Genomic DNA, 12,132 nt, shown 5'->3' with positions numbered 1-12,132 from the left:
ATGGGGCAATCAATGTGAAAGCTTTCGATGGTTCTCAAAGGTCCACAATTGGTGAGATTGTCCTATGCTTGCAAATGGGACCAACATGGTTCGATGTCGATTTACAGGTAATAGACGTGCCAGCATCATACAACCTGTTGTTGGGACTGTCACACCTCCTTTTTACCTACACCCCCGGAAAGGAGTATATAAGGGAGTTTTTTCCAACTTAAAGTGACAATCGAAACGGGATTATTTTATTAAAAATTCAGAGTCGCCACTTGGGATAATTTATGGTGTCCCAAGTCACCGGTTCAAATCCCGAATCGAGGAAAAGATTGACTCTGTATTACAGTCCGCGAACCAGAAATCCGGGTAAGGAATTCTGTTAACCCGGGAGAAGGTGTTAGGCATTCCCGGGATCCGTGGTTCTAGCATGGTCGCTCAACTGTCATAAATGGCCTAATTATCTGATTTTAATATATGTTTTAGCCTACTGTGCAATTTTAAACTTTATAACCGCTTTTATTTAAATATTTTTTTAGGAAGATTCAACATCACATAAAGCGCGTCTTGGACCACGCCACATAAATGCACCCGTAGTCTGCAACATACTTTATCTAACATTGTTAAGATTTGGATTTGGGTCACATAAATGCGCACCCGAGTTTAGGAAGGTGAATTTATTAAAATGGCGCGCCTAAAGCAACTACGCGTTTGCAACTTCGCGAGGGCCATGAAAATTCACTAAATGGCACGCCTCGATTTCTAATTTCAAAGGATTTTATTATTCGAAGTTGTTATAATCGGGTTACATGAAATGCACCCTGAATTGAAATTCACATATCGTAACCATGCCACGGGAATAGTACCCACAGCCACTAACCAATCATGCCACTTTCAACCTATTGAAAGTCCAAACCAAACAAATCTAATTCACTCCAATTTAAACAGAATCTATGTTGTGCCAATTCAGAAAGACCCAGAAGTTCTTGTTTCGACCACATCATTTTTCTTGTATCCACTTTCCAAATTATGTGCCAACCAGAAAATTTGAATAGCCCATTTGGGTACTCAACGTCAATAAACACAATAACACCATAAAATAAGTAAACATGCCAATTCATAAGATAAGTAACCAAATCAACGTTAATCTCTCTAAGTCAGACATAAAAGAAGCCATATTGGTTTACGTACATAAAAGTAGTATGCCGAATCTTTATTGTTTTCAAGGTGCCTGAATCTAAATAAAGGAAAGATGCATTTTGTCTTACTGTTGCTATTTCCATTCCAACTGGTATTAGGCTCAACATGCTACAAAGATGGATGACCAACAAGAATCCTTTGATCAAACAACTTGCAGGCTCTTAACTATGGCCAGTAAAGAAATGCCCCATCTCAAGATTTTTATTATTTTTTAAAGGCATCCCCCACCTTCCTAAACTTATTCACTTGTAAAATTGGTTTTCTCTGTCACAAGTGGGATTCAACAAGTGCAACCATGTATTCAACTAGAAGTTAATCAACTCAAGCACGTCTTTAAATAAAATCACAAATCATTCACATAATAGCTATTAAAACATGTTAGGTAAACACACATCTCGATCAACTACACAATGCCATTTAAACTATGTAAAAAATCAGAGAAGAGAGTGAACCTTACACAGCAGATTTGAAGGTCGACTTATACAAAAATCGAGCCTAAAATTCGACGGAACAAGCTACAACAAAATTGGTCCAAGAAACCGTGAACTTCAACTTCGAATAGTCACCTTCGAACCCCGAAGCAGAAACAAAACTCAAACAAACTCCATGATCGGAATCAAATCAACTTCCGTTGAAATCAGAAGAAGCAAAACTTTGACATTTAAATGAACTCCATCAGATTCTATGGCTTTTAAATTCGAAAACAGGCGAACAAGAGAAACTATGGGATAAAAATGGCTGCTGTTGCAGCTTCAAAGATGTTGGTAGTTTTTTTTTTTGGTTAAGAAACAACCATCGAAAATGGTTGCTTCCTCATTTTGTGTGCAAAACGGCTATAGCTTAGGGTCCCCTTAGGTCTGTTAGTTTTGTGTCAACGAAGAAGGTAGAGAGGCGTATGGTTGGGTCTGTTTTTGTTAATCCAAACCATGGAAATGGGTGCTTTTGTCTTCTATTGCGTATGGTTAGATTTTTTAAGCATTGCTTTATAGGTAGAGTCTAGGTTTAGGTGTATTTTTGTGTATTTTACCCATTAGTCCCTAGGTCCTTTTGTGTTAAGTCCTTAGGGTCCTTTTTATTTGTTTTTATTCCAGAGAAGAGTCTAGAAGGGTCCCTAGGCTTAATGGACTAATTCGAATTGGGTCAAGAATTTGGCTCCAAAAACTCTTAAAATTGGGATCCAGCACCTTAATTGACTCATTTTAAAATAAGATAAAAATACTACACAATGAAAAAGCTAACATGAAACTATTATATATTTTTTGTATTTTCAAAATTATATAAAGATAAAAATAAGGTACTATTTATTATTTTATATTTATTTTTTTAAGAATTATGAAGGATACATACTAAAGTATTTTTTTGTAATTTTCCATTTTTATAACGAAAATAAAGTAAAGAAGTCAAAAATAGTTGAAATAGCTATATTGGGCCTAAATTAAATATTTACGTGCTAAAATATGAAAAATCTTGGGGAGGGTCAAAAATCACATGTCTACAGGGACGACCATGGATTCATGCTGCTGGGGCCGTAGCGTCAACACTACATCAGGTAGTAAAATTTGAATGGAATCACCAAGAGGTGATCATTCACAGCGACGGTAGCAACCTTATATACAGTCGCCAGACCATTCCGTCAATCGAAGGAAGAAGGAAGCTAGGTGGAGAGACTTACCACCACATTGAACGGGTAAATGTTGTTGACAAAGATAAATGGTGGGATAATAAAATCGAGAGTATACTGAATTGGAGTGGGTACGAACCTGGCAAGGGGCTCGGTAAGAACTTCCAAGGAATCTCTAAACCCATAAAACTCAAGAAGCATGGCACTACTTTCGGTCTGGGATATGATTACACCTGGGAGGAGTTCAACAACTGGTCACCACTATGGCGCGGTCCTTAATATCCACTGGAGCAGCCAATACCGCATTTGGAGCAGACTTTCCAATAGGCTGACATTGTTTATGGGTCATATGAAGAAGAAGCACTTGCAGCGGTGAAGAACTTGTTCCTAGAAGGCAATGACATGGACTGTTGTGTTGTTCTCGAGGAGGAGGGAGAGGAAGGCCTTTCCATACAGGCTGCGAGCAGAGAGGCACGCCTCAATAACTGGACCATCAGGACAACCAAAGCCCGATGAGCCTTGGGGTAGCAAGTCTAAAATAAGCATCATGCACTGTTTTATTTACTAAATGATTTTCTTCTCGCATTTTAATTCCCGCAATAATATCTTCAATATTCAAAACAGTTATGAAATTCATCAAAGCATTTTGACTTTTCTTATGAATCAATACTCATTATTATTTTTCTCTCATTACTTTACTTATACAGCATTACTATTACTTATCTTAATGAAACAATGATTGTGACATGCAATGAGACAACGCAACAAACGGATATTAATTTAGAGAAAGATGACATACTAGATGAGATTGTCAAAGAAGTTGAGAACTTTGAGAGCAGACCTAAGTCAAACCTGGACGAGACAGAAATTGTTAACCTAGGAGATGCAGAAAACGTCAAGGAAACACAAATCAGCGTTCACTTATCGCCATCAGAAAAGAAGGAATACACAAAATTTCTAAGGGAATATGAGGGCATATTCACCTAGTCGTATGATGACATAACTGGTCTGAGTACGTCTATTGCGGCTCACAAACTGCCAACCGATCCAACATGCTCGCCGGTAAAGCAAAAGCTGAGAAAGTTCAAGCATGATATGAGTTTGAAAATCAAGGAAGAAGTCACTAAGCAAGTCAAAACTAAGGTTCTCAGGGTAGTAGAATACCCGACATGGTTAGCCAACATCGTGCTAGTACCAAATAAGGATGGGAAGGTCCGAGTTTGTGTCGACTACCGGGATCTCAACCGAGCCAGTCCGAAAGACGACTTCCCTTTGTCGAACATACACATCCTGATTGACAATTGCACCAAGCATGAACTGCAGTCATTTGCAGATTGTTTTGCTATTTATCACCAGATCTGGATGGATGAAGAAGATGCTGAGAAAACGGCTTTCATTACACTGTGTTATGTACTGTTACAAGATGATGCCGTTCGGCCTGAAGAATGCAGGGGTCACCTACATGAGGGCCATGACTACCATTTTTCATGATATGATACACAAGGAGATTGAGGTATATGTAGATGATATCATCGTCAAGTCCAAGAAGTCTACTGATTACATGGAAGATTTGAGGAAGTTCTTCAATAGATTGCGAAGGTACAACCTAAAACTGAATCCCGCGAAGTGCGCATTTGGGGTTCCTGTTGGAAAATTGATTGGGTTTATTGTGAGTCGCCGAGGAATAGAACTGGATCCATCAAAAGTCAAAGCTATCCAAGAATTGCCACCGCCAAGGAACAAGAAGGATGTGATGAGTTTCTTGGGAATGCTTAACTACATCAACCGATTCATAGCACAATCTACAGTTATCTGTGAGTCAATCTTTAAGATGTTGAAGAAGCACGCCGCTACCAAATGGACCAATGACTGCCAAAAAACCTTCGATATAATCAAGGAGTACTTGTCAACACCACCAGTCTTGGTCCCGCCTGAGCTAGGTAGACCATTATTACTCTACCTTGCAGTATTGGATGGAGCTTTCGGTTGCGTTCTGGGGCAGCGTGATGAAACAGGGAGGAAAGAGCAGGCCATCTATTATCTCAGTAAGAAGTTCACCCCGTACGAGTCTCGGTATTCTTTGTTAGAGCGCACCTATTGTGCTTTGACTTGGGTAGCTCAGAAGCTGAGGCATTATTTCTGTGTCTATACTACATATCTCATATCAAGGATGGATCCTTTGAAGTACATATTTCAGAAGCCCATGCCCACTGACAAGCTAGCCAAGTGGCAGATCCTATTGAGTGAGTTCGACATTGTGTACGTAACTCAGAAAGCGGTCAAGGGACAAGCACTAGCAGACCACCTTGCGAAGAGTCCTGTGGATGGAGAATACGAACCCCTGAAAACGTATTTTTCTGACGAAAAGGTATCATTCATAGGAGAAGACATTGCAGAATCCTATGATAGTTAGAGAATGTTTTTTGATGGAGCGGCAAACTTCAAAGGAGTTAGCATAGGAGTTGTCTTAGTATCATAAATCGGTCAGCATTATCCGGTGTTTGCCAAACTCAGGTTCCCCTATACCGACAACATGGCCGAGTACGAAGCCTACATCTTAGGGCTCAAGATGCCCATTGACGTGAACGTTCAAGAGTTGCTAGTGATTGGAGATTCAGACCTACTCATACATCAGGTGCGTGAAGAATGGGCAACCAAGAACTCCAAGATACTCCCGTATTTGCATCATGTACAAGAATTAAGAAAGAGGTTCATAAGGACGGAGTTCCAGCATGTTCCCATAGTCCAAAATGAGTTCGCCGATGCATTGGCTACCCTGTCATCTATGATGCAGAATCCAGAAAAGAATTTCATTGATCTCATTCTAGTAAAGATCCATGATCAGACAGCTTACTGTGCCCATGTTAAACAAAAAGCAGATGGAAAGCCTTGGTTTCAGGATATCCAGGAATATTTGGCAAAAGTAGAGTACCCAGAGCTTGTAAATCCTACTCAGAAACACACACTTCGGAGATTGTCCAACAATTTCTTTCATAATGGAGGAATCCCGTATAGGAGGACTCCTGATTTGGGACTATTAAGGTGTATCGACGCAAAGTAAGCATCTAGGCTACTAGAGGAAATTCATGTCAGGACCTGCGGTCCACATATGAACAGTTTTGTCTTAGCAAAGAAGATACTTCGGGTCGGTTACTTTTGGATGACTATGGAAACGGACTGCATCCAGTATGTCCGAAAATGCCACCGCTGTCAGATGCATGCAAACATAATAAAAGTACCTCCAAATGATCTTAATGCAACAAGCTCACCATGGCGGTTCGCCACTTGGGGAATGGATGTTATTGGGCCAATCGAGCCTGCCGCTTCCAACGGACACAGGTTTATCCTGGTAGCCATAGACTATTTCACCAAATGGGTTGAAGCAGCATCTTACAGAGCAGTAACTAAGAAAGTCATGGCAGACTTTGCCCGCGATCGCATTGTTTGTCGATTCGGGATTCTAGAGTCGATCATTACTGATAATGGCTCCAACCTCAACAGTGACTTGATGAAAGCTATGTGTGAAACCTTCAAGATCAAACATAAGAATTACACAGCCTATAGGCCTCAGATGAATGGAGCTAGAGGCCGCCAACAAGAATATCAAGAAGATATTGAGAAAAATGATAGAGAGGCATAAACAGTGGCACGAAAAGTTATCATTTTCTCTATTGGGATACCGCACCACAGTCTGCACATCAACCGGGGCAACCCCCTATATGCTAGTTTACGGCACAGAGGCTGTCATTCCTGCTGAGGTAGAAATTCCTTCCCTAAGGATCATACGAGAAGCTGAGCTCGACGACGCGAAATGGGTGAAAAGTCATTATGAGCAACTAGCCCTTATCGATGGAAAGAGAATGAATATAGTCTGCCATGGTCAACTCTATCAGAACAAAATGTCCAAAGCCTTCAACAAAAGAGTCAAGCCGAGACAGTTCACACCGGGGCAGCTGGTGTTAAAGAAACTTTTTTCGTATCAGGATGAAGCCAAAGGGAAATTCTCTCCCAACTGGCAGGGTCCATATATGGTTCACCGGGTTTGACAAGAGGAGCCCTCATACTTGCAGAAATGGACGGAGAAGTCTGGCCAAAGCCGATTAATTCAGATGCAGTCAAGCGTTACTATGTGTAATTTCCATGCTTCCCTTATATGATATAATTTGAACTACGCCTGACCTGATTCCCGTTTAAGAGGGGATACGTAGGCAGCCCTATGGGTTCGGTCACAATTCAATAAAATTTCATTCCCCCCCCCCCCCCCCCCCCGAAACTAGGGCATAATTTTAAGGAGGACCCTCAAAATTCCGAAGTAATTTCAGCCGATCGTCGCAAGCAACAGCCAGAAGCATCAACTCATTAAACTGGGGCAAAATTTTAAGAAGGACCCTCAAAATTCCGTAGCAAGAGAGGTTGCAATGTCTCGAACCACGTCACAGTCATCGATTCATCTAAAAAAATTATTATTATGTCATATTTTTTTACAAAATCATGCATATTATTAAAATTGCTTTGTTTAGCAACGCTACCCCAATGATACATACAATATCACCAGATCAGAGCTGAGTAGATCAAGCAAAGCCATCAGGGATACGAACTAACCTCCCATTTACAAAATTCACGATTTTTCTTTGGATGCAGGCACTTGGATTGCAAAATCATCAAACATACTATACACCCGTGGGACAAACATTATTCAGTAATACAACTCTCGGAACCATTGCCACTTACCAACATTTGCTATCCACACACATCGGTGATATTCCGTATGTCACAATGTCCCCAGCAATCACAATGTCGCAACCTGCTATCAGCTAAGAAAGCTCTACAACCATCTACCATTTTATTTCTTGCATAAGGCTACCATTCTGCCTCCCGAGACTAAATGTTGTCTCCATCTACATTTTTGCATTGCATAAGGCTACCATTCTGCCTTTCGAGACTAAATGTTGTCTCCATCTGTATTTTTTGCATTGTATAAGGCTACCATTCTGCCTTCCGAGACTAAAAGTTGTCTCCATCTACATTTTTTGCATTGCATAAGGCTACCATTCTGCCTTCCGAGACTAAATGTTGTCTCCATCTACATTTTTGCATTGCATAAGGCTACCATTCTGCCTTCCGAGACTAAAAGATGTCTCTATCTACATTTTTTGCATCGCATAAGGCTACCATTCTGCCTTTCGAGACTAAACGTTGTCTCCATCTGCCATTTTATTTCTTGCATAAGGCTACCATTCTACCTTCTAAGACTAAACGCGGTCTCCATCTACATTTTTACATTGCATAAGGCTACCATTCTGCCTTCCAAGACTAAATGTTGTCTCCATCTACATTTTTGCATTCCATAAGGCTAACATTCTGCCTTCCGAGACTAAACACTATCTCCATCTGCATTTTTTGCATTGCATAAGGCTACCATTCTGCCTTCCGAGACTAAATGCTATCTCCATCTGCATTTTTTGCATTGCATAAGGCTACCATTCTGCCTTCCAAGGTTAAGCTCTACCTCCATCTGCATTTGCATTGCATAAGGCTAAACACTGCCTTCATCCTTGTATAAGGCTAAACACTGCCTCATATTGCATCTGCATGGGCTGAAAGATCGCCTCATATTGCATCTACATGGCTGAAAGATTGCCTCATACTGCATCTGCATGGGCAGAAAGATCGCCTCATACTGCATCTGTATGGGCTGAAAGATCGCCACATACCACATCTCATAGGCTGAAAGATTGCCTCATACTGCATCTGCATGGGCAGAAAGATCGCCTCATACTGCATCTGCATGGGCTGAAAGATCGCCACATACTGCATCTCATGGGGTGAAAGATCGTCAAATTATCCAAAGGCATCATCGTTCGGAGGCACCATCTTCATAGCCCGAGAACACCATGTCATGGCCTGAGGATCCCTTTTAATCTTTTGCATATCATTATTCAAAGGCATCATGGTTCGGAGGTACCATCCTCACAGCCCAAGAGCATTATTTCATGGCCTGCGAATCCTTTATTGTACGCTTCATGGCCTAGGACGTCATGGTTTAAAGGAAGTCATCCTAATCGTCCAAAGACAACATTCATGGTCCGACGAGAATCTGCATCATGTTTAAATTTATGCACAGTATACGCGTGTGTTGTTTCTAATTGCAGGTAAACAGGATAGCAACGGCCATCCCGGCAGGAGAAAACCCTCTCCCGTTCCTGCAACCATATCAAGCCTTAACCATTCTCACAAGCCACCCACTCGCCCCGTCCTGGATATTGCGTCTGTTCTTGGAAAGTCTCCATCGGCATACTCCGTCGACGGATCCTAAACTACATATGGTCTGATTCCTGTAAAACCAAGGATATGTAGGTATCTCAAAAGCTAGGACATGGACTAACTTCTTCGAACCGTTTCGTTCGGTCAAAATTGACCATCATATCTTTACCCGACAACTCTTTCATCCTACCCGGGTAAAGATGGGCAGCTGTTAATACCCAATTTTTCCCTATATATTTTTCAATATACAAAATACCTTCAAAATAACATATATATATGCATATATAAGTATGTCCAAATGTTTTATTATTTTTCCTTAATTTTTAAAGGTTTTTAAATCAATTTATTTCCCTATTTTATTTATAAAAACCCAATAATTATTTCCAAAATTATTATTTTTGGTAATTCATTTATTGAAATTTCACATTTATGCTAAAATATAGCTAATATAATTTTCACATATTTTTACAAATTTATTTAGTATTTTTAAAGCTAAATTGCATATAATTGCAATATTAGCCTCTTTTAGGATTTAATTGCGTTTATATTCATGAAAATTACGTATGGTATTTTTAAATTGATAATTATATGTTATAAATCATTTTCATGCTTTCAATTTATTTTTAGAAATTAATTTACTATTTTTATTAAATAAATAGGGAAATGACTATTTAAAATCTACCCAGATTGGCTTGCAATTTCAGCCTAAATATGAGCCCAAATCGGACCCAATTTCCCAACCCAATTGCAACCCGGACTCCCCACCCATTTAAACTACCCAACCCGGACTCCCCACCTAACCCCTTTAATCATAGTCGTTGATCATTTAGATCAACGGCCGCAATACGCCCTTTCCTTTTTTAACCTTGAACAACCCCTAAACCTACCTCATTTCTCACCTACTGTCGCCCTTGAATACCTCTTCTCTATCAACTCTCTCGGAAACTCTTACGAACCTTAGCCGCCGCCATCAAACTACACCCTAACCCACCCTAATACCTTCCTAATCCATGGCCCCTCGTGGTCATTTGAGACATGTATCAGCCTCCCATGACTCTTGGGTGTTTGTTTCTGTGGTTTCATGGCTAGTCCTCGAAGGAATATGGTCCAGTCCTTGCTCGACAGTTCTTCATGGCTTTTCCCCGGCCATCCATGACCTTTCTCCGGCCATCCACGACCTTTCTCCGGCCATTTATGGCCTTTCAAGGCAAATCCTTGACTTTCCTGGTTAGATCGGAAACTTTCAAGGCCTTTCTCACCTTTTTTGGGTTTTTCGAAACCCTAATCTTTAATATCTTTTGATTTCTTTGAGATCTACTTTAGATCGGTACTTGCTATGAATGGTTTTAAGTGTTTTCTCGAAAGTTCTTCAACTTTTCTTCAAAACGACCCTTCATTTTCTCCGATTAGGGTTTTTGTTAACCTCTATTTTAACAAATCTCTTCTCTGATTTTAACATGTTTGTGACTTTGCTATGTGTCGCTCATGTCATTCTTCTATCTGTTTCAGCATGTTAAAACCTTAGTTCCTTTTTGGGTCTCATCCGAGTTCTGAAGTTGTTTGTTAAATGTGTACTTGTTTGAGTAAGTTCTTGTTTGACTTATTTGTTTTTATCATCTTTTAAACTCGATTATTGTTGAAAACCCTAGGTCTTTGGGTCTGAAACTGTTTGTTTGAATGTATACTTGACTCGATTGAAAGTTTCTTGCTTCAAACTCTCTTTTCTTTACGTGACTTATCTGGTTTTTACCATCTTTCAACTCTACTATGGTTGAAACCCTAACTTCTCGAAAGATTTCCTCACCTGTTACTGTGAGACCTTTACTTGTTTTAACTCTCTTCTTCACTTTGGCTATACGTGTGAGCCCTGACTATCTAACTTTATTCACTGCTGAATCATATGCTTATTTCTGCTACTATTGTATGTTGTTTCTTTTGCTAATGTGCTTGGCCTCGCGTGTCTGATGCTCATGTTCACTCTATTTATATGCTGAAGTTTCTTCCTTGATTGATCTTGATCTTGTGACTGATTTCAAGAGCTTTTCTTATATGAGCCCTGATTTCACTCGCCTGTTTAAAATTAATTGATTCCTTTCCCTTTACTGTGATGTTTTACCTTGCTGAATCCTTTCCAAAAATGAGCATATTTTTGTATTCAAACTTGATTGTTCACTGCATGTTTTTACTAACCCTTATATGGCAATAATCAATCTATTCTCAAACTGATTTCTTCTGTTATTTGAACCTGTTACTACCCATTAAATAGTGATTCCTTAATTAAAGGGAATCACTTGTGTAATTGATTCTGACTTGTGATTGTTTCCATGTTTATATCAAGACTTTACTTATTACCTCTCCTTCACTCGTTTTCAAAAAAACTATAAATACTCTGCACCCCTCTTCTTTCAAAAACACGAATGAACCATCTGAGTTCAGAACACATACTTCACTCAAAACTCTCTCTTTTCTCTGTTACTACTTTGTCTAGCCGGCTGAAAGCCAAAGCTTGGCTGTGAAAATTTGTTTACTTTTCCTTTCTACACTTTGCTGCTTACCGATATGTCCTAGTTAATCTTCAAGCATCAACAACAATATGTTTCTTTAACTATTTCCTTCACTCTTGTCTGTTTTTGCTTATGTTTATGCAATCAAGTTTCATTACTAAGCATGTTGTAAATAATGTATTCTCTTATGTATGAACTCTATCAGTCACTTGATTATGTGATTTGCTGACTTATGAATCCCAAACCCCATATCCCTTATGTGTTTGTGTTCTCTGGCTGGTTTGTGGGCATGCCAACATCATCTATTGATGTGCATGTCCAAACCTGACCCCTCCTAGGGTCATATGCTTCATGCAATGTATTCCCAAACCCCTGACCCCTTTGTGCAACTGTTGTTCCTGTGTAGTTTAAGTTTCACTACTACTGTTTTCAAATTACCCTTACCCTTTACCATTCTCAACCCAATTTTAAATAAATCTATGTTTCTGCACTTCCACTACACTCTTAGAACCTAGGTTCTGCCTCTCTTGTGTGAGCTTTTCTTGGGACCCATGAGCT

At 39.8% G+C, this 12,132-nt stretch overlaps 1 protein-coding gene across 1 annotated transcript; it reads left to right on the top strand.

Annotated features, from left to right (window-relative positions):
- Positions 1–5,339: 5,339 nt before the first annotated feature.
- Positions 5,340–5,867, top strand: LOC138874101 (uncharacterized). The gene has a single exon (XM_070152604.1). It carries the CDS (start codon positions 5,340–5,342, stop codon positions 5,865–5,867), a length of 528 nt encoding a protein of 175 aa, XP_070008705.1.
- The last annotated feature ends 6,265 nt before the right edge of the window (positions 5,868–12,132 follow it).

The sequence above is a fragment of the Nicotiana sylvestris genome, chromosome 7, assembly GCF_000393655.2.
Source record: "Nicotiana sylvestris chromosome 7, ASM39365v2, whole genome shotgun sequence".
NCBI lineage: Eukaryota > Viridiplantae > Streptophyta > Magnoliopsida > Solanales > Solanaceae > Nicotiana > Nicotiana sylvestris.
This window is presented reverse-complemented; position numbering and strand designations above follow the sequence as displayed.